Source organism: Kogia breviceps, chromosome 19 (assembly GCF_026419965.1).
Source record: "Kogia breviceps isolate mKogBre1 chromosome 19, mKogBre1 haplotype 1, whole genome shotgun sequence".
NCBI classification, from domain to species: domain Eukaryota; kingdom Metazoa; phylum Chordata; class Mammalia; order Artiodactyla; family Physeteridae; genus Kogia; species Kogia breviceps.
This window is the reverse complement of record NC_081328.1, coordinates 44313556-44337120: the sequence shown is the minus strand read 5'-3', so window position 1 is coordinate 44337120 and position 23565 is coordinate 44313556. Positions and strand designations below refer to the sequence as shown.

The 23565-nt window shown below is 38.2% G+C and overlaps 1 protein-coding gene and 1 non-coding gene across 3 annotated transcripts in view; one reads left to right on the top strand and one right to left on the bottom strand.

Annotated features, from left to right (window-relative positions):
- SMURF2 (SMAD specific E3 ubiquitin protein ligase 2) overlaps window positions 1-23565 on the top strand; it is a 117246-nt gene that overhangs the window by 54569 nt on the left and 39112 nt on the right. For both annotated transcript variants that reach the window (XM_067022227.1, XM_059046909.2), the window contains exons 2-4: window positions 10324-10362; window positions 15842-15950; window positions 23113-23246. In XM_067022227.1, the coding sequence (XP_066878328.1) occupies window positions 10324-10362; window positions 15842-15950; window positions 23113-23246 (282 nt within the window). The remainder of the gene's footprint in view (window positions 1-10323; window positions 10363-15841; window positions 15951-23112; window positions 23247-23565) is intronic.
- On the bottom strand, window positions 19930-20002 carry TRNAG-GCC (transfer RNA glycine (anticodon GCC)). The gene has a single exon. It is a non-coding gene; the product is annotated as a tRNA-Gly (tRNA).

Genomic DNA, 23565 nt, shown 5'->3' with positions numbered 1-23565 from the left:
CTTTTTATTTAATGTACTATTTAATAAATGGACTTTTACTCTTAACAGCATATTAAGAAATATTTTCTTATCAATAAATATTTACATAATTTTAATGGCTGTGTAATATTTGCGCATGCTATTTGTCATCCTTAACTATGTCACTATTGTGTAAATAAGGTTGTATCTGATATGTCTGCTAAATACAGCATTTTGTAGTAATGCTTTTTTGGGGTAATAACACTCTTGAATATGAATCTTTGTATAGTGCTTCTGTTTCAAGCAACAATAACTGAAACACATATAAGAATTATATTGTTTACACATTGTCAATAGAACTTAAATTTTGTGTTTAGGAGTTGAGGTAGCGGTTGTTTCTTGGAACAGAAAGATCTAAATTGTTGTCATGTGCCTGTGATCAGGAAGGGTGTATATTGTAGACATTTTTAAAGCACTAGGCCATCCTTTTGGAATTTGTTTAGGAATGCTGTCCTCAACTTCAGTTTTATTTTACAATGTTAATATAAGTTCAGAGAAAATACAGAGTAATCTACTCTTTTGAAAAATAGTCTCTACAACTTGTGGGAACAGTACTATATTATAAAATCTGTTTTTGTGGAGTGAAGGAAAATCGGATGTCTGAGTGGTTTTTTTCTTTCTCTCAAGCAGCCTCATTCCGATCAGCAGTGTAATTGGAATGCAACTCCAATCTGGAGGAGGAAAGGGAATTTTTGGCAAGAAGATACTGAGCAGTTGGGAGTTTTATTCAGATTTAGCATAGGCAGCCATTCATTATGAGTACAACTCAGTAAGAGCAGCAATAGCATTCTATTTCTGCAGCTGGGATTTATAATCTGATATTACTAGGTGGTGTGTTGCATATAGATAACTCTTTTCCAACCAGAAAGAGAAATTATCAGCTTAAATGAAATGATAGTATTTATTGCATCTGCACTTCCGCAAATAGTTTCTTCCAATCACTGCCTCAAATAAAATATACTAAAGGAGATTTTTATGAAATTTAAAAATATTTCTTGAGAAAACAACAAAAAGCACTTATGGCTTGATATTATACCTGATCTGCAAGCTCTTGAGGGCAAAGGACTGTGTCTTATTTATCTTTGTATCTGCAGAATCTATCATTGCACTTGGCACAAAGTGGGTGTTCAGGAAATGTTAATGAAAGAGTGAATGAAGGAGTGCTCCCTTCTCATTAAGCATCTCAAGGTGGTCACGTCTGGGGACTTCCCTGGTGGGTGCAGTGGTTAAGAATCTGCCTGCCAATGCAGGGGACACAGGTTTGAGCCCTGGTGTGGGAGGATCACACATGCAGTGGAGCAACTAAGCCCGTGCGCCACAACTACTGAGCCTACGCTTTAGAGCCCATGAGCCACAACTGCTGAAGCCTGCGAGCTACAACTACTGAAGCCCGTGCACCTAGAGCCCATGCTGCGCAACAAGAGGAGCCGCCGCAATGAGAAGCCCACGCACCACAATGAAGAGTGGTCCCTGCTCGCCGCAACTAGAGAAAGCCTGTGCGCAGGATTGAAGACTGAGCACAACCAAGAATGAATAAATAAATAAATAAATAAATTTATTTTTAAAAAGATGGTCACATAAATAAATAAATAAGTAAATAAATTTAATTTTTTTAAAAAAAAAGATGGTCACATCTCCTTGTGTGTGAAATAGAGAGGAAGTTACCAGTATACCAGCAAGGCTGATCTTGCCATATTTCTATTATCTCCTCTATTTCAAACCCATCTATCTTCTGAAGAGTAGAATAGCTAGAACAGGTTTTAGGTTTTGGGAGTGTAGACATAAGAATGAGAAATGCTTTGAAGGAATTTGAGAAGGGTAGTAACATGATCAAATTAGTCTAGTAAAAATTAATCTAGTGCAGATCTACAGGCTGTGTGAGACATGGTCCCTAATGGAATTTGAAGTAATGGTACTGTGCTGGTATAATGCCACATTTGTAGTTATCAGTGATGATAAATATCTGGAGTCTAGTATAATGTTTTGTTTTAGTACAGAAATTAGTGGAAGTTGATTGAATTATATTCTTAAGAATTCTGTACATTTCTTCATAAATTATTTCAATAGAAAACTTACTAAACATTTAAAAATTTGAAATATTGATAGCTGTCTAGGAGAAAGTCTACACTCCTTAGCCTTTGTTCTGGCCCCACCCCCCTTACAGGGTTTCTCTCCTGCTAGTCCCTTCCAGTAATTTAGTTTAGTGTTTCTCAGCATTATTTTTTACCTCTCTCCTGTAATAATCATTTAGAAAACAAAAATGAAAGTTCTTCTGCACCGCTACCCTTCCCAAGCGCCACGATTCCCAATCTTGGCTCAACTTTCTATGGTTTCTGTTACAAAAAACGATAGATTTACAAATATAAATTCGTGCAAATATAAATGTAAAATTATACTACAAATATAAAAATCACATTATAATATTACACATACATTCCTCAGGATTTTCTGATATATACCTCCTTAGCCGAGAATTTGTTATGGTGACAAATAGGAATTTGTCCTAGTGAAATTCATTAATTCATTGAGCATTTACTGAGCTCTTATAATTGGTACCAAGGACAGAAAGAGCAGTGGGCTGTGGTTCTAGTACCCAGAGTACATTCCCAAGAAAAAGAACAGTAAAGACTCCAAGGGGTAAAAATTTATTTATGTAAACAAATTACCAAAATCTCAAATGGTGCTTGACAATTTCCTTTTAAAATTTACAAGTACGAGTTTTTGCTTCTAGGGTATAAATAAAAGACTGTCTGGAGCTTTTGAGATCTAGTGTTAAAGTTAGCAGTCTGACCAATCTTGATATTTCTTTGTTTTAAATTAGTCTTGTTTCTCTGTGTTATCTTCCTTAGTCTCAGGGTTGCTAAAATTTCTCTTTATAAACTTTGAACCCGACTTTAAAGCTCATTCTTCTCTCAATTTTTTCAATTACGCTTTAAAACTTAGTCATATATTAGCAACATCTTATTTGTGATTAAAAGAAAATTTGTCAAACATGACCTGATGAGTATGTTTTAAATAGAGGGAGACGATAACAATGAGGTTTCATTAAGTCAAAATTATGATTCCTTGCAGATTGGTAATCTGTCTGTCACATAGTATAAAAAGTCGCCCTTTCAATGAAATTATTTTAGATTATTTTGGGATTTGTTTTATTCATTTAGCATTTTACTGAGTGCCCACCAGACGCCTGGCGCAGTGTTTGCTTGGTGCGGGAGATATAAAGAAATGATACAGACATGATTTATGCTGGATAGAGTTTACCACCTTTGTAGTTATAAGCAACATTCTAAACTTAAAAACGTATAATAAAGTGTAACAAGTGCTGGTGATAAGTATGGGCTTCTGTGAAAATACAAGTGGGTAGAAGTTTGAGAGAAACACGTTCTAAAAAGCTTCCTTCCCTTTTGAGACCTAAAAGATAAGTAGGTGAAGAAGCCTGGGAAAAATGTTTCAGGCGGAGGGAATGGCACATGAAGGCTGTGGGTGAGCGATGGAATGTATTTGAGAAAGTGAAGGTTTAGTGTGGCTGGATCTTGGACTTGGATTCTTGGAGGGGAGGGGTGGTGATGGAAGATGAGGTTGGAGAGGTAAGCAGGAGCCAGGGCCTGATGCGTAAACCAAATAGGTTTTGGGCAAGACCTTGTCAATGTTCTGAGGATGGAGGTCAGTAGAGGAGACAAGAAAGACAAGTTTCCTGAGAAAGTGGTAGGTTGGGTATGCGATCCAGAGCACAGGTGGAAAGATTGTTTTGAGGAATGTTTTAAGCATGTTTTGGAATGTTATTAGGAGGGGAAATGGATGGAAGGAATTAAATTATTTTTTTAGAAAGATCACTTTAGGTCCAGTGTGGAGAGCTGATTGGAGGCATTTGAGGCTTAAGGCAGGGGACTGATGGGGAGGCTGTTGTAATGACCTAACCAGTAGTTGATGGTGGCCTGGACTAGGGTGATGGGACTGGTAATAGGGAGAAGTGGACAGACGAAGGATATTTCAGAGGCAGAGTTGATTAGAATTGGTAATTGCCAGGAGGTGGGGAAGGGGAGGAGTAGTGAAGGTTGCTATGGAAGTTTCTGACTAGGGCAGTGGAGTGGAAAGCAAGGATATTTATTGAAAGAAAGTTAAACTGGAGAAGGAGTTTGAGGGAAGGGGGGGATGGTGATTTTAATTTGAGGGCATATTTAGTGTGCCTGTGTGGACCTGGAGTTCAACAAAGAGCTTGGGTTTGTAGATTGAGGTTTCATCAAAATGGTAAAGACCAGGGAGAATGTATGGAAAAGTGGCTCTTCAAATTTATTTTTCAAGACGGGAGGAGAAGCTTTGTCAAACTGTTAAACTATGAACTTTCTCCCCAGAAAAGTACACGTGCATATAACAGTTTTTGTTTTTATTTTATTTTTCTTTCCCACTATGGTTTATTACAGGATATTGAATATAGTCCCTGTGCTATACAGTAGGACCTTGTTGTTTATATGTTTTATATACAGTAGTTTGTATCTGCTAATCCCAAACTCCTAATTTATCCCTCCCCGCCGCCTTTCCCTTTTGGTAACCATAAATTTGTTTTCTATGTCTGTGAGTCTGTTTCTGTTTTATAAATAAGTTCATTTGTATTATATTTTATTTATTTTTATTTTTTTTATTTTTTATTTTTTTTTGGTGGTATGCGGGCCTCTCACTGCTGTGGCCTCTCCCATTGCGGAGCACAGGCTCCGGACGTGCAGGCTCAGTGGCCATGGCTCACGGGCCCAGCCGCTCCGCGGCATGTGGGATCTTCCCGGACCAGGGCACGAACCCGTGTCCCCTGCATCCGCAGGCGGATTCTCAACCACTGCGCCACCAGGGAAGCCCTATATTTTATTTTTTAAAAAATATTTATTTCTTTATTTGGTTGTGCTAGGTCTTAGTTGCAGCAGGCTCCTTAGTTGCGGCTCTCTGGTTCCTTAGTTGTGTCTTGAGAACTCTTAATTGCGACATGCATGTGGGATCTACTTCCTTGACCAGGGATCGAACCCGGGCCCCCTGCGTTGGGAGTGCAGAGTATTAACCACTGTGCCACCAAGGAGGTCCCTGTATCATATTTTAGATTCCACATATAAGTGATAGCATATGGTATTTGTCTTTCTGATTTACTTCACTTAGTATGATAATCTCTAGGTCCATCCATGTAGTTGCAAATGGCCTTATTTCATTCTTTTTTATGGCCGAGTAGTATTCCAGAGTGTGTGTGTGTATATCACATCTTTTTATTATTTTTTTTAGTTTTTAAATTTCTTATTTATTTTTATACAGCAGGTTCATATTAGTTATCCATTTCGTACATATTAGTGTATATATGTCAATCCCAATCTTCCAATTCATCCCATCACCACCACCGCCCCCCCTCCCCCCACCGCCACTTTCCCCCCTTGGTGTCCATACGTTTGTTCTCTACATCTGTGTCTCTATTTCTGCCCTGAAAACTGGTTCATCTGTACCATTTTTCTAGGTTCCACATATATGCATTAATATACAATATTTGTTTTTCACTTTCTAACTTACTTCATTCTGTATAACAGTCTCTAGATACATCCATGTCTCTACAAATGACCCAGTTTCGTTCCTTTTTATGGCTGAGTAATATTCCATTATATATATGTACCACATCTTCTTTATCCTCATCTGTCAATGGGCATTTAGGTTGCTTCCATGACCTGGCTATTGTAAATGGTGCTGCAGTGAACATTGGGGTGCATGTGTCTTTTTTTTTTTTTTTTTTTTGTGGTACACGGGCCTCTCACTGCCGTGGCCCCTCCCCCTGCGGAGCGCAGGCTCCGGACGCGCAGGCTCAGCGGCCATGGCTCACGGGCCCAGCCGCTCCGCAGCACGTGGGATCCTCCCAGACCGGGGCACGAACCCGTGTCCCCTGCATCGGCAGGCGGACTCCCAACCACTGCGCCACCAGGGAAGCCCGCATGTGTCTTTTTGAATTATTGTTTTCTCTGGGTATATGCCCAGTAGTGGGATTGCTGGGTCATATGGTAATTATATTTTTAGTTGTGTGTTTTTTTTTTTTTTTTGTGGTACGCGGGCCTCTCACTGTTGTGGCCTCTCCCATTGTGGAGCACAGGCTCCGGACGTGCAGTCCCAGCGACCATGGCTCACGGGCCCAGCCACTCCGTGGCATGCGGGATCCTCCTGGACTGGGGCACGAACCCGTGTCCCCTGCATCGGCAGGCGGAATCCCAACCACTGTGCAACCAGGGAAGCCCTATTTTTAGTTTATTAAGGAACCTCCATACTGTTCTCCATAGTGGCTATATCAATTTACATTCCTACCAACAGTGCAAGAGGGTTCCCTTTTCTCCACACCCTCTCCAGCGTTTGTTGTTTGTAGATTTTCTGATGGTGTCCATTCTAACTGGTGTAAGGTGATACCTCATTGTAGTTTTGATTTGCATTTCTCTAATAATTAGTGATGTTGAGCAGCTTTTCATGTGCTTCTTGGCCATCTGTATGTCTTCTTTGGAGAAATGTCTATTTAGGTCTTCTGCCCATTTTTGGATTGGGTTGTTTGTTTTTTTAATATTGAGCTGTATGAGCTGTTTATATATTTTAGAGATTAATCCTTTGTCCGTTGATTCGTTTGCAAATATTTTCTCCCATTCTCAGGGTTGTCTTTTCATCTTGTTTATGGTTTCCTTTGCTGTGCAAATGCTTTAAACTTTCATTAGGTCCCAGTTGTTTATTTTTGTTTTTATTTCCATTACTCTAGGAGGTGGATCAAAAAATCTTGCTGTGATTTATGTCAAAGAGTGTTCTTCCTATGTTTTCCTCTAAGAGTTTTATAGTGTCCAGTCTTACATTTAGGTCTCTAATCCATTTTAAGTTTATTTTTGTGTATGGTGTTAGGGAGTGTTCTACTTTCATTCTTTTACGTATAGGTGTTAGGGAGTGTTCTACTTTCATTCTTTTACGTATAGCTGTTCAGTTTCCCCAACACCACTTGTTGAAGAGACTGTCTTTTCTCCGTTGTATATCCTTGCCTCCTTTGTCATAGATTAGTTAACCATAGGTGCATGGGTTTATCTCTGGGCTTTCCATCCTGTTCCATTGATCTATATTTCTGTTTTTGTGCCAGTAGCATATTGTCTTGATTACTGTAGCCTTGTAGTATAGCTGAAGTCAGGGAGTCTGATTCCTCCAGCTCCATTTTTTTCCTTCAAGGCTGCTTGGCTGTTCGGGGTCTTTTGTGTCTCCATACAGATTTTAAGATTTTTTGTTCTAGTTCTGTAAAAAATGCCATTGGTAATTTGATAGGGATTGCATTGAATCTGTAGATTGCTTTGGGTAATATAGTCATTTTCACAATATTGATTCTTCCAATCCAAGAACATGGTATAGCTCTGCATCTGTTTGTATCATCTTTAATTTCTTTCATCAGTGTCTTATAGTTTTCTGCATACAGGTCTTTTGTCTCCCTAGGTAGGTTTATTCCTAGGTATTTTATTCTTTTTGTTGCAGTGGTAAATGGGAGTTGTTTCCTTGATTTCTCTTTCAGATTTTTCACATTAGTGTATAGGAATGCAAGAGATTTCTGTGCATTAATTTTGTATCCTGCAACTTTACCAAATTCATTGATTAGCTCTAGTAGTTTTCTGGTGGCATCTTTAGGATCCTCTATGTATAGTATCATGTCATCTGCAAACAGTGACAGTTTTATGTCTTCTTTTCCAGTTTGTATTCCTTTTATTTCTTTTTCTTCTCTGATTGCTGTGGCTAGGACTTCCAAAACTGTTGAATAATAGTGGTGAGAGTGGACATCCTTGTCTTGTTCCTGACCTTAGAGGAAATGCTTTCAGTTTTTCACCATTAAGAACGATGTTTGCTGTGGGTTTGTCGTATATGGCCTTTATTATGTTGAGGTAGGTTCCCTCTATGCCCACTTTCTGGAGAGTTTTTATCATAAATGGGTATTGAATTTTGTCAAAAGCTTTTTCTACATCTATTGAGATGATCATTTGGTTTTTATTCTTCAGTTTGTTAATATGGTGTATCACATTGATTTGCGTACATTGAAGAATCCTTGCATCCCTGGGATAAATCCCGCTTGATCATGGTGTATGATCCTTTTAATGTGTTGTTGGATTCTTTTTTTAAAAAAATTATTTATTTTATTTATGTTTGGCTTTGTTGGGTCTTTGTTGCTGTGCGTGGGCTTTCTCTAGTTGTGGCGAGTGGGGGCTGCTCTTCATTGCACTGTGCGGGCTTTTCATTGTGGTGGCTTCTCATTGTGGAGTACGGGCTCTAGGTGCATGGGCTTTGGTAGGTGTGTCACGCAGGCTCAGTAGTTGTGGCGCCTGGGCTTAGTTGCTCCATGGCATGTGGGATCTTCCTGGACCAGGGTTCAAACCTGTGTCCCCTGCATTGGCAGGTGAGTTCTTAACTACTGTGCCATCAGGGAAGCTCGTGTTGTTGGATTCTGATTGCTAGTATTTTGTTGAGGATTTTTGCATCTATATTCATCAGTGTCATTGGTCTGTAATTTTCTTTTTTTTGGTAGCATCTTTGTTTGGTTTTGGTATCAGGGTGATGGTGGCCTCATAGAATGAGTTTGGGAGTGTTCCTTCCTCTGCAGTTTTTTGGAAGAGTTTGAGAAGGATAGGTGTTAGCTCTTCTCTAAATGTTTGATAGAATTCACCTGTGAAGCCATCTGGTCCTGGACTTGTGTTTGTTGGAAGATTTTTTTTTTTTCTTTTTTGTGGTACATGGGCCTCTCACTGTTGTGGCCTCTCCCGTTGTGGAGTACAGGCTCTGGATCCACAGGCTCAGTGGCCATGGCTCACGGGCCTAGCCGCTCCGCGGCATGTGGGGTCTTCCCGGACCGGGGCACGAACCTGTGTGCCCTGCATTGGCAGGTGGACTCTCAACCACTGCGCCACCAGGGAAGCCCAAACTACTTTTTCTTTTTTTTTTGGGGGGGGGTGGGGTACGCGGGCCTCTCACCACTGTGACCTCTCCCATTGCGGAGTGCAGGCTCTGGACGTGCAGGCTCAGCGGCCATGGCCCACGGGCCCAGCCGCTCCATGGCACGTGGGATCCTCCCGGACTGGGGCATGAACCCGTGTCCCCTGCATTGGAAGCACAAAGCCTTAACTACTGGACCGCCAGGGAAGTCCCTAGGGAGGAGTTCTTCTAAATCAAGTTTCTGATTTGGTACTCTGAGTTATGGCCTTAGCTTTCATGATTGAGTTTTTATGTTTTTAAACTATGACAGGGCCCAAGAGACTCTGACTAGTAAATCAGTATCTTGTGCTTACTTTATAATTTTATTCATTTACTGATGGCGTCTGTGTTCAAAATTATTTTTATTTGAACTTTTCAAGTGATTAATTATATTTAGACTTGTTCCCAAGGTTTATGTTAAATGAATTTTTATACACTAAACTTCCAGTAAGTGTAACTAATTGAACAGACCATTTAAACTGTGAGTAGAAGTGTGTAGACGTTAACCCAACATTACTTTCATGATATTTTATAAATTAAAATATGAGTATATGTAAATTGCTGGTTTCCCTTCACTTGTAACAAGTTTGGATTAAAGAAGTTAATGACTGTATAAACAGTGATTTTTAAATGGACATGCAATTCACATACTGTAAAATTCATCCCTCTAAAGCATGCAATTCAGTGGTTTTAATATGTTCACAAGGTTGTGCAGCCATCACTGTGTAAGTGATAATTTAATGCAAGGTAATCCAGAGAATGTGGATTTGGGATAGCTATCTCAATATATTAACTTAATTTTTGGAAAGTATAGTAGATCTCTCGTCATTGAGCTGATGTTTCTGTGGAGTTTAGATGGAGAGTAAATAACAGAACATCATTTAAAAAAAATGTCACCAGTATCAATTAAGCTTTGTTTTCTTATGATCCTCTTCAGTATAAAATTATTTGACCCTTAAATATATATATATATATAAAACCCCTAATGTACATATTTCCTCCTTAGAACTATATTTTTCCCTTGCCACCAAGCTACTCTCAGACTAGATCTTGATAGAAGAAAGGAAGTGGTTCTTTATTAGAATACCAGATTTATAAACTTTCTTGCCCTCAGCTGTTACTGGTGATCATTGCTGAAGTTGCCACCACTGGTTCAGCTGTCTTTTGCTAGTTTTTAATCAAAGATTGTGATCATATTTCATACCTTGCTATAGTTAGTGTTTAATTATTATTCACTGGTATTTTCAGTGTTTCAAAATGAAACTTTGACAGTGCAGTCTCACCATTTTAATTCTTCCCATGTATTTTTTGTTTCCTTTACAGTACTCTGTGCAAAAAACTTGGTGAAAAAGGATTTTTTCCGTAAGTAAATTAACTTTAAATCTTGTATGTTGTGTGTAGATTCTTTGGAAAGCATTTTCAGATTTGTCTGGTTTAGGGATTTCTCTATTCAGAAATATACTCAGTGTTGTTTTATGAATTCTTTGATTCAGAGGCTTTTGGCATCACATGTTTTAAAGAGGATTTTGTGCTCCTTAGCCCTTTTCCCTTTATCCACCGCCCCCCCCATATTTGTGTGAAACATGTGTGTAGGCGTGTATATTCAGACAAATGTAATGTATATTGAAGGTGTGCGTACTACTAGATTTCTAGAAAAGGTTTGAGATTATTTCGTAAACACTTTTTCCCCTAACATTTTATAGGAAATTTTACCCATGCATTCAGGAGTCATTGGAAGGCAGAGAAGTCATTTAGCCTGCTTGGAATTTCCAGAGTATAGGAAAGAAATCTCTGCCACATTTGATCGTAGAATCTCTTATGTCTTAGACTCCAAAACAGACATTTAGTTGCCATATTTGCAGTCTCTTTGCCAATCTGTTGTGAAAATTTTTGTGGCTTTATTTAGGATTAAGTTTTGAGAGGGAAGATTGGGAAGTACCCCTCATGTGTGTGCGTTTACCCTATAATATTATACTTCACATTCGCTTTACATTATTTTGTAAAAATGATATAATTTTTGGACTTCCCTGGTGGCTCAGTGGTTAAGAATCCGCTTGCCAATGTTGGGGTCACGGGTTTGATCCCTGACCTGGGAAGATCCCACATGCTTAGTGGAGCAACTAAGCCCATGCGCCACAACTACTGAGCCCGTGCTCTAGAGCCGCTGCAAGCCACAACTACTGAGCTGGCGTGCCACAACTACTGAAGCCCATGCGCCTAGAGTCCGTGCTCCGCAACAAGAGAAGCCACTGCAGTGAGAAGCTGGTGCACCGCAACAAAGAGTAGACCCTGCTCGCCGCAACTAGAGAAAGCCCGCGTGCAGCAATGAAGACCCAACACAGCCATAAATAGATAGATAGATAGATAGATAGATAGATAGATAGATTTTCAGTTAAAAAAAGAGTCCAAGCCAGCAAAATTTTTTTTGAATTTTACTTAATTTTTTTATACAGCAGGTTCTTATTAGTTATCTATTTTATACATATTAGTGTATATATGTCAATCCCAATCTCCCAGTTCATCAAACCACCACCACTCTGCCCCGCCAGTTTCCCCCCTTGGTGTCCATACGTTTTAAGCCAGCAAAATTTGATAAATAAAAATATTTGAATCATTAGATTTTTAAATTCAGGTCCTATCAGCCAGCAAAAACTGGCTATGTATGCTGTCTAATTTAATATCTGACTTAGTTAATTTTCAAGTGTTTGATTAAAAGAAGTAATAAGCTCTTGATATATTTTTAAATCATACTTAATTCATTCCACTTGAAATTTTATTACTTCCAGTCTTCCTAGAGTAGAACCTGAATTAAAGTTTATAAAATAGCATAAACTGTGTAATTGAAAAATTATGCTTATAAGGGAAAGCAATTAAATAGGATAATCTGGGACATAATTAAGCAGTTTCCAGTTTATGTACCATGTGCCTTCTACCCCATAGCATGTCGCAGGAGGAGAGGCCAGTGACCTCTCTCCTTGCTGCCACCAATTAATGTTACCTTCACAGGCTGCTGCTGAACTACCCACTTCATCCCTGTTGCTAATACCCTAATAACCAATGTGTACTCCTTTTACCCTCCTTAAGGTTGATCCAAGGTAGGATTTATCCTAGTGGGACTGCAAAGTGGCCAATGGGATTGGATAGGCAGGTGACAAGGAGAAGAGAGAGGGAAGTGAGTAGTGCACATTCTTAGAACTTCTTCTGTACCCCCCAGGACAACTGGTCTGGTTTTAAAAACAAACTCTTCAGTTTTGTCTCCTAGCCTTCCTTCCCACATTCTTTTCCTTCCCCTAAAGTCCCAAGACACACCTTCTCCAATAAAATATCAGATATCCTTGTCTCACTGTTCCTAGGAAATCTAGAGGAATCTTACTCTAATTCTCTGTAAGCCCCTGAGAGCCAGTTATTATCAGTTATATTATCTTTATCTGTCCTTAAGTTCTATGTGAAAAAAAGGAAATCTTCCCCTTTTTTATTATTGTAAACAGTAAAAATTGATAAAAATTCTTGAGTTGTGAGGTTGCTTCAGGGATAAGAAAACTAGGGGAAACTGTGTGATTATCTTTAAAACCCAGAATGGAAAAAACACTTGATGACCCTGGAAAGGAAAACAGGAAAGCCAATCCTGAGGCCTTCAGAAGGGACTCAGCCAAGGATGGAATATCCCGCAGGTTCACAGTGGCGGAGGTCCTCCTGCTGTGATAGATTTATATTTATTTTTGATCTGTTTATAAGTTGAGGGTTGCCCATATTAATTTCAGAGAAAGAGTTAAATAATAGTTCCTAAATCTCTTAATTAAATTTGAGTGAGAGTGTGCATTTATTGATCAGAATGCAGTTATTGATACTGTAATATAGTTGTTTTTGCTTGTAAATCAGTTTAAATCGTGTTGAATGGGAAATGTAAATTTTAATATGAAGCATGACTATAGGCTGACTGTATATATATGAATATATTTATAGAAAAAAATGCAGTGCCATGTGTTGTCTTTTGGAATTTGTATAATTTGAGATAATACTATTTATTTCAGGGTCATCTACCTTTGCTGAGAAAAGCTTTGCTAACTCAGTTTTTGGAACTATTTTCAAACTTACTGGCTTTTAAAAATAAAAGTACAGTACATCCCCCTTCCCCCAAAATTTTGGCAGGAAGAATTTCAGACACATAGCAACATATAAGGAATTTTACAGTGAATACCCATCATCTAGATTCTGCCATTAACCTTATCACATATCTATCCATTTATCCGTTACCTGTGTTTTTAAAAGAATGTTTTTATTACTATCAAATTCTTTCTGTCTTTTATGCAACGTTTAAGTAAAAGCTTTGTGTGTAAGGTACTTTGTTAAGGTTTGTATAGGGGCCAAATCGAAGTCAGTGAGCTGCAACATGGTTGGTTGAATGTATATTTTCTTCCCCAATCAAAAACAAAGCTTTATTTTCTCTGGTAAGTAACTCTTAAGTTGAAATTTTTGTTTCATTATTTGCAGCTCATTAAGTGCATTAGTGTAGTGAGGAAGTTCCAGAGCTTTAGCTATTTTATATGACTCAGAACTGATGAGGAGAATTGAGAAATTTTTAAAAATACAGAAAACACTTTAGCCACTTCATATTTACCGCTAGAGGTCTCACTAACTTCTGAAAACTTGATATCTTTGACTGCACTGGAAGAACCTGGCTCTCAAGTTAAATTCTTGTAGAATAATATAATCAGGTAAGTTGAAACCTAGGTATTTTTTTTTTGTTAGGGAATAGAGCTTGTATTTTGTATTATTTAACAGAAGGGAAACATAGGAGGATGGGACTTAGACTTTCATACTTAAATAAGGATCTGGAAGCCACACCTAGTGACTTCTGTGTGGAAAATGTTGTTTTTCTCAGTCCTAATTCTTTAACTAGTTAACTGCACCATCTAAAGGGAAAGCTAGAAATGTGATTTTTGTTTTTTTTTTGCTTGCAGACATACATTTATCTGTTTATTTGTTTAGATGGTAGAATCAGAAGAACAAGATAAAATGGATTCCTCCCAGGAAAAAAATACTTAATGTTATTGAAGGTAGAGGGGAAAGTATTCTTCCATTAGACACATCTACAAATGGTTAGATATTATTAAAATACTAATATGAATAGTGCTAAACAATATAGTTAAATAGATTGCTACCCTAACTTGCCAGGTTTTTTCTTGAATACTTAATACTCTTAAATATTAGTCTTTTCTTACTTATTTGAAGTTGACAGATCACAGAATCATAGAATTGGGAAACTGGCTAGGTGATTTCTGTCTGGCCTTAAATCTTGGCAGATTAGTATCGTGACTTTAAAAAAATTAGCATAGATATATCAAGGTACAAAATTTCTGCAATTATCAACACTTAGCAACATTTCGTTTTAGTGTCTTTAGCTGTCCCTAGGAAATTTACAGTATCTCAGTATGTCTCACATCTAAACTGTTGTGGTCTCTAACATTTTATTTAGTTCCACCTTTGTCCCCTGACTTAGAATTCTACTCATCTACTGTTCTTCATCCTACTGTATAAAGCTTACAACAGCTTCTCTGTACCTTTAATTTTTCCTTCTCTGAATACCACTAGTAGACAATTATGACAGTGTATTTACAGCCATGCTCAAGAATCTAAAGTGGCTCCCTGTTCTCTACCTCAGTCATTCCAAGCCTTTATTTCTGACTTTTAAGCCTCTCTTACTGGATCTGTCTTATCTCTCCAACGGTATTTACTTTTACACCTTAGCACAAATGCTTTGATTAAACCCCTCAAAGTCCTTCAGATATTGTTATACCCTCCTTGGAAAGCCTCCTGTTTGTCCTTTGAAGCCCAGATGAGTCTCATCCCCTCAAAAAATGGGGGGAGAAGAAAGCCTTTTTCTATTGTTCACACTCAACTTGTTCTCCTGCTTTTCTGAGTTCTTGTACTCACTGTTGAACTACATAGTAAATGAGAGGTGTGATACAGTATAGTGGTTAAGTGCATGAAATCAAGATCCAGACTCTGTGTGCATGTGTTTAGAATCTAAACTTTAGACCTTGCCTCTGCCGCTTACTACTGGGTGACCTCAGGCTAATTAATTAAACCCTTGGTGCCTCAGTTTCCTCATCACTAAAATAGAATAGTAGTATTTACCCCATGGGGTAATTTTGAAGATTAAGAGATTTAACATATGTAAAGCATTTAGAATAGTGCCTGACATAGTATTATAAGTGTTTTCTTTATAATCAGTACAGTCAAAAACTTGTTTATTCTCAGGAGTTTTTTTTGGTTTTTTGTTTTTAATGTATGGTGTTTTAATTTTCCCAATTAGATAGTACACTCTTTTAAGGCAGGGTATTAAATTTTTTGTTTCAGTTTCTCATCACTCATGATAGTTAATCATTAAAACTTTTTGGCTAATTTGATATCTCTGTAGCCCGTGTTACTGTGTGAAAACTTTAATAAGGACTTTCTTTAAATGAGCCACTAAGGGAGACCATGGGAAAGCTCTAAGAGAGCCAGCGATGTTTTAAGCATTCACCTTTCTGGAGTTAAAGGGCTGGTAAAGATCTATGATAACTTGTACATTATAAAGTAATCTCTAGACTTTGGTAGTTTAAGCTGAGCGTGTTTTGAGATAGGAGCAAGAAAAAATGTAGTTTTTGATATTTAATGTAGAATTAGCTTTAATCTTAGTTTTAAAATGGACCACTTTTCATTTATAGCTTATTGTTAAACTTTTAATGAAGAATGGAATAATCTTTTGTTTTGTAGCAAATATTAATCTTTATATAATTAATCTTCCATATCAAAATATTCTTTAATTAAAAAAGAACCCTCCCTTTTTTTCCCACAGGGCTTCCTGATCCATTTGCTAAGGTGGTGGTTGATGGATCTGGGCAGTGCCATTCTACAGATACTGTGAAGAATACACTTGATCCAAAATGGAATCAGCATTATGACCTGTAGGTTTAAACGATTTATTTGAAATGAAACATGGAATCACTGTTATTTGATATAGTCTTTGAAAAGAATCACTGAATATGATCTGAGTTTGATCTGTGGTGTAATTTGGTCCTCACAGAGGGATGCAAAACTAGTGTGAAAGTACTTTGGCTTATTGTTAGCTAGTTTTGGAAGGTGAGCTATGCTTAATAAACCCATGAAGAACAAAATGGATACACAGTATAGAGCAACCTCCCCCCCCACACCTTTTTTTCAATCAAATAAAGGTATTAATTCACTTTAGGTCAGTTATAAGTATAAATCGGAAATCATAACTGGAGTACACTCATAGGCATTCTTTTTGTTTCTTATATGGATGGTTTCTTTTATTTTAATCATAGTAGCATATGTACTGTTTTTTTTTTTTTTTTTTGGCGGTACGCGGGCCTCTCATTGCTGTGGCCTCTCCTGTCGCGGAGCACAGGCTCCGGACGCGCAGGCTCAGCGGCCATGGCTCACGGGCCCAGCCGCTCCGCGGCATGTGGGATCTTCCCAGACCGGGGCACGAACCCATGTCCCCTGCATCGGCAGGCGGACTCTCAACCACTGCGCCACCAGGGAAGCCCTGTACTGTTTTTAAAAAAGCAGATGATACTGTAGGTCTTTTAATGGGAAAATGCAGTTCACTGTCCTGTTCTTATTCCTGATTCCAATTCTCAGGGTAACTGTTTTCAATAACTTTGGCTGTTTGTTCTAGAATTTTCTTCTGCTTCTAGATATGCTTATTTATAGCATTTAATATAAATATATATTTATTTCATGTTAGGTATTATTTTTACATTTTCTACCATAGAAAATGATTTAGCTTTTACAGCTGATATCCATGCCTACAACATCCACATGACCCTTTCCTTCTCCCAGTCCTCCTGTATAGTTATATGAACCTTTTCGGTTACATTATTGTTCTGTGTTTATGCTATTATGATCATGTAAATATTTATAACTGAGTCACGTGGTATGCAGTGATTACATTTTCTTTCTTGACAACTTCTGGTTTTTTAAAAATTAATTAATTTATTTTTGGCTGTGTTGGGTCTTCATTTCTTTGTGAGGGCTTTCTCTAGTTGTGGCAAGCGGGGGCCACTCTTCATCGTGATGCGCGGGCCTCTCACTGTCACGGCCTCTCTTGTTCTGGAGCACAGGCTCTAGACGCGCAGGCTCAGTAGTTGTGGCTCATGGGCCCAGTTGCTCCGCGGCATGTGAGATCTTCCCAGACCAGGGCTCGAACCCGTATCCCCTGCATTGGCAGGCAGATTCTCAACCACTGAGCCACCAGGGAAGCCCAACTTCCGTTTTTATGAAGTTAATAACTGTCTAACTTCGCCATTTGTTTAGTTTTCCATCTCATTAAGAAATTTACAAACTCTCTTAAAGTACTGAACGTGTCCTCTGCTTATTTATGTTCACCACATGAGATAGTCTATTGGCTTTGTTTTCTTCTTGGAGATAGCCCTCCTAGAGCTTCTATCCTTTACTTCAGTCTGGACTGCTAGTTCTCTAAGACCTTCTGCACAGTTGTCCTGGAACTTGCCTTTATCATTATGTTGGGAATTTCCTTTCTCTCTTCTAAGTCCAATGACTTCCTATTTTTCTGTTTACTTCCCTGTTTTGGTGAAGTATGTCTTCCATTGTTATCTTGAGGAAGAGTACAAAGATGGGGAAAATTTCTTTGAGGTTTTGTCTGAAGATATATTTTGTCTTCTTACTTGGTTGATAGTTTGTCTGAGTATAGACTTCTAGGTGAGACATCACTTTCCCTTCAAATTTTGAATACATTACTCCACTGTTTTCTAGGTCTAGATCAGCACTGCTGAATAGAAATACAATGTGAGCCACAAATGTGAGCTTATCTGTAATTTAAAATTTTCTAGTAGCCACATTAAAAAAAGTAAAAAGAAACAGATGAAATTAAACTTAATTTTATCTAAAATATCTTCGTTTCAACATATCAAAATAAAACAAGCGAGTTGTTTGTTTTGTGGTACGCGGGCCTCTCACTGTTGTGGCCTCTCCCGTTGCGGAGCACAGGCTCTGGGCGCACAGGCTCAGCAGCCATGGCTCACGGGCCCAGCCACTCCGCGGCATGTGGGATATTCCCGGACCGGGGCATGAACCTGTGTCCCCTGCATCAGCAGGCGGACTCTCAATCACTGCGCCACCAGGGAAGCCCTTTTTGTTTATTTTATACAAAGTCTTTGAGAGACTTCCCTGGCGGTCCAGTGGTTAAGGCTCCACACTTCCACTTCAGGGGCACAGTTTCAGTCCCTTGTCAGGGAACTATCTCACATGCTGCGTGGTGTAGCCTTTAAATAAAAAAACCAAAAAACAACGAAGTCTTTGAAATCAGGAGTTTGTTTTGCATTAACAGAGTGCCTCAGTTTGGACTAGCTATATTTCAGGTACTCAATAGCCACATGTGCCTTGTGACTGCCATTTTGGACAGCGCAAGTTTAGAGTATTGCTGATGGCATCCTGATTTTGGTCCTTCATGATTGTTGTTTTCCACTGGAAGATTTCAGGGTATGCTGTTCATGCCCGATGTTAAATTTTTTAACAATGGACTTGGTATATCTGAAATATAGTACTAGATGCTTACTGTGACTTTAATCTGGATACTTAAACTCCTTAGTTATGAGAAACTTTTCTATTTATTTAATCATCTATAGATGATTTCCTCTTCTCCATTGTATTTCTTTCTCTTTTTTACTTTTTCGAGAACTCCTGTTATTTGGATGTTATCCCTCCTGAATTGATCATCATTTAGTTGTCCTGTCTTTTTTCTCTCATATTTTATCTTAGTTAAAAAAAAGTTATAATAAAAAATTTTTGTTCTAGTAAAAAATTAAAAACTACCATGAAATATTTGGGCTGTTTTCCCAACTTTGTTTTCCAGCATTCCTATTTATTGTAATTTCTGCTCTCAAATTTTAAATTTCCAATATCATTTTGATTTCTGACTGTTCCTTTTTCATAACTTACTCTTATTCCTAGACACAATATCTTCTCTGATGAGAGAAGTATTATAATTGTAGTTTTTTTCTGTTGTATTGCCTCTCTTTTCTCTGATTTCCTTTTTTCTCTGTTAGTTTGGTTTGGATTTCTGTCTTTTTATACTTAAGGGGAGACACTTAAATGTTGATTGGAAACTCTCTACCCATGGGTAGAGCTGATCAGCTTGGTAGGGTAATCAGGAGTAACTGTGACATTTTCTGCACAGAATTCTCCCTCTCCTTCCTGGGGGCTGTATTCTTGGATGCTTGTGTTCATGGATCTGAATGACATAGGGATAGTAGGAGGTCTCTCCATTCACTAGATTAACCTCTTCTTAATACCCTGTTTTTCTTACAGAATTTCACCTCCTCCCTCAGCTGTACCTAGTGTCCCTGAGTGCTGCCAGGTTTTGAGGATGAATTACGTTGGGGAAGGGATTCAGGAGGTCTTTCCATTCCTTTTATTTATTTTATTTTTTAATTTTTAAAATTGAGGTGTAGTTGATTTACACTTTCCATTCCTTTTAAGTACTTTGACTTATTATTCTGTTTCAGCCTCATCATCACCATCAGAGTATATTGGGCTTACAGTTTGGGAATATTTCGGGGCTTGGTGGCAGTAATAATCTTGTTTCAGGGAGTCTGTTGCTCCTTTCAGGCTTAGGTTTCAGTTTTCTACAGGTTGCTAATTCCGTTATATGCTCTCTAAACTTCTCCCATTTTGTGAACATCTCCCAGGTTATAAACATGTTAAAAGTCCTGAGATCCTGACTTTCCAAGTGTTTAGACTTTTAAGCTTCACAGTCGTTCTATTTCATGCTTTAGCAACATCAGCTTTTCTTCCGAATGTTCCACTTGTATTTACCTACTATCTGTGTAGCTAAGCTTTTGAGTTATTAATCAGATTCTTTCTTTTCTTGGCTGTGCTGCGCAGCTTGCGGGATGTTAGTTCCCTGACCAGGGATTGAACCTGTGCCCCCTGCAGTGGCAGCACAGAGTCCTAACCACTGGACCACCAGGGAATTCCCTTGATCAGATTCTTTAAAGCCATTTCTTTTAGCTTCAATCAGATCTAAATTCAGCCAGGGACCCAGCTACAACAGTGAACAAGACATAGTCCTCCAAGCTTACAGCCACGTGATATATAAAGACAAGAAATAGGAAAGTATAAACAGTGTGATGAGAATATGTATAGGGTGCTGTGGAAATATATAGAACTTCTTGACACAGATTTAGGAGCTGGGGAGAGCTTCCTAGAAAAAGTGGCATTTAGGCTTAGACCTTAAATATGAGTTAACTTGAGGACGGAGAAGGTGGGAAGGCTCTAAGCAAAAGCTGTCTGTGTGAAGACCCAGAGGTGAAAGACAACGTGATTCTGAAAACAGTTCAGAGAGGCAGCATTGGTAAGTTCACGTGTAAGGTAAGGGGAGTGTGGTAAGAGGCAAGCGGGAGCCAGCTCATGAAGGTCCTTGAAAGCCTATTAATAAGTTTGAATACTCTCTTAAAAGCAATAGGGAGCAATGAAAGTGTTTTAAGTGGGGAAATGCTATTATCAGATTTATATCCAAGAGTGGACATTTTGGCTGTAATGTGAAGAATGGCTTAGAGGGAGCCAAGAATGGCAAAGAAACTAGTTCCAAGATTATGAAGGAAGCCGTCAAATAGAAAATAACTTTATGTTAGAAAAGCGATAATGTGAATGGAGAGATACAGACATTGTAAGTATTTTTAATATGGCCTTCAAGCTTAAAAAAATTTTTTTCCTTGGGGAAAAAAAGTGAAATTGTACTAAACCCTGGGCTTTGCTGGATTTGGCTCACAGGCTGTGGTTTTCCTGTGGACCCCCTCCTTAGAGTCCTTGCTTTTCTAGCTTTGCTGCTGCTACAGTCTTTCTCAACACAGCAGCTGGAATGATCCTGTCAAAGTGTATATCAAATCTGGTTACTCTCCTGTTCCACATCCCCCATTGGCTTCCTGTCTTACTTAGAGTAAAAGCCAGAGTTCATACTGTGGCTGACAAGGCACTTTATGATTTGTCCCTTGTGTTGGTTAGATATAATAGACTGATATAATAGACAACCCCACATTTTCAGTAGTTTAATACAATAAAAGTATATTTTGTATATAAGGTCCATTTGGCAGGGAAGCAAGACATTGTCACATAGTCATTCAAGGATACAGGCTGACAGAAGCTCCCTTGTCTTCAGTGTATGTTCTCAAGGTCTCTCTGAGCTTTGACATCCAGCCTCCCAAAAGAACTCTTAAGCCAGTGGTGGGTGGGCTGCTCTAAGGCCTCAGGGAACCAATATTTTAGCATACCTGTATATCAGGCTTATCAGTAGGGAAGCGGATTTAGTGTGATTTTTTTTTTTTTTTTAAATGTTTGGTTTGGGGCAGTTTAGCTGGTTAATACTTGATTCTGATTCTAGAAGTTTTACCTATCATGCAGGTACATAGTTGCCAAGTTAAGTCCGTTTAGGTCTATTTGAAAATTGATACATGCATACTGAATGTTATTTTAGTCCAGATTTTTTCATTTGCAAGCAACAGAAATGAAATTCAAATTGGCTTAATTTTTGAAAAGCATTAGCTTGCATAATAAAACATATACACACTACTATATTTATAAAATAATCAACAAGGACCTACTGTGTAGCATAGGGAACTCAATATTCTGTAATAACCTATATGGGAAAAGAATCTGAAAAAGAATAGATATATGTATATGTATAAATGAATCACTTTGCTGTACACCTGAAACTAACACAACATTGTAAATCAACTATACTCCAATATAAAATAAAAATTAAATTAAAAAAATAGTATTAGCTTGCATAATTAAAAGTCTAGAAGGGTAGGCATGCTTTAACAAAGCTGGATCCAGGGCCTCAAGTGTGCCTTTCATGTTACTCATTTAAAAGTTTTAGGGCTTCCCTTGTGGCGCAGTGGTTAAGAATCCACCTGCCAATGCAGGGGACATGGGTTCGAGCCCTGGTCCGGGAAGATCCTACATGCCACAGAGCAGCTAAGCCTGTGTGCCACAGCTACTGAGCCTGCGCTCTAGAGCCCGCAGGCCACAGCTACTGAAGCCCGCGTGCCTAGAGCCTGTGCTCTGCAACAAGAGAAGCCACCACAATGAGAAGCCTGCGCCCCACAACAAAGAGTAGCCCCCGCTCACTGCAGCTAGAGAAAGCCCGCGTGCAGCAGCGATGACCCAATGCAGCAGCCAAAAATTAAATAAATGAATAAATAAATTTATTTTAAAAAGTTTTAGTCCTTACTTAAGTGGTCTAGGCTTTTTTATATACCAGGTGAATTTTTCTGATATTACTGCTTTATTGAATGACAGTTTAAGGTCAAGGTTGCTGGACCAAAAATTTGACCTCTTAAGAGTCATTGAAATTTAGGGTTCTACTGATATAATTATGTTATTTTATTATATTTTTTCATGGGATGACACCATGTTAACAATTGGCTGTGGTAGAGCTTCTCCATACTTACAGGTATATGCGCAGACAAGTATAGTAACGCTTTTCCCTGCTCTGCTTGTCTGCAGGCAGTGAAGTGAAATCTGCAAGAGTCCTGCTCGCTCAAGGCCTGCATACAGGAGAGAAGCAGGGGAAAAGCGTTACAATCAGCTTTTGTTCTACAGCATTTTAAAACATAACAGGTATGTCAGATTTTTGGTCTGTCAGCCTTGACAATGCCTCTTGAAAATGAACTGAGTGAATTCGCTGAAGTACTAGGTCATGTCATTGAAGTGTATTTAAAATGTAACTGTGATAAAAGTTTTTCTAAGATTTTTGTTTTTGGAAAGAAATAATCATAAACTTCCATAGGGTTATTTGACACTAGCTACTAAAATAGTTTTTTTTTTACTAACAAAAATTGTTACTCAGCCTGAGAGTGGCAGGTATGATAAAGAATATATTAAAAATTCTTTTTAGATTTTACTTTAGAATTAAAAAAAAAATTAAATTCAGTCCTGTGGATAGACTGAATTCAAACATATTTTGCGTTATCTAGCCATACTCAAGCATTTGTGACTTTAGACTACAAAAACAAAAGAAAAATTTTATACTAACTACTCATAATTGCCAAGTTACTCATGCAGTCCTTTTGTTTTATATAGGTATATTGGAAAGTCTGATTCAGTTACGATCAGTGTGTGGAATCACAAGAAGATCCATAAAAAACAAGGTGCTGGATTTCTTGGTTGTGTTCGTCTTCTTTCCAATGCCATCAACCGCCTCAAAGACACTGGTTGTGAGTAGATACTAGTGCTTTTAAAAATTTAAATATACATATTTAAATATATATATGTATGTGTATTTTTTGTTGGGGGAGGCAGGTGTCCAAAAACTTTATTTCCTGTGTGTGTTTGAAACATTGGTAAAAATTCCTGGTCTAAATTTACTTTGTTGACTTTTTAAAAAGAATGAAACCTTTTAAATATGTGAAACCTAGAAATGAATTAGAGCTGATACTTAGTATCCAGTGAATTTATAAGTGCTAAGAAATGACTGATATCCAGAAGAATAAAAAGAGGGAATTCCCTGGTTTTCCAGTGGTTCAGGAGTTTGTG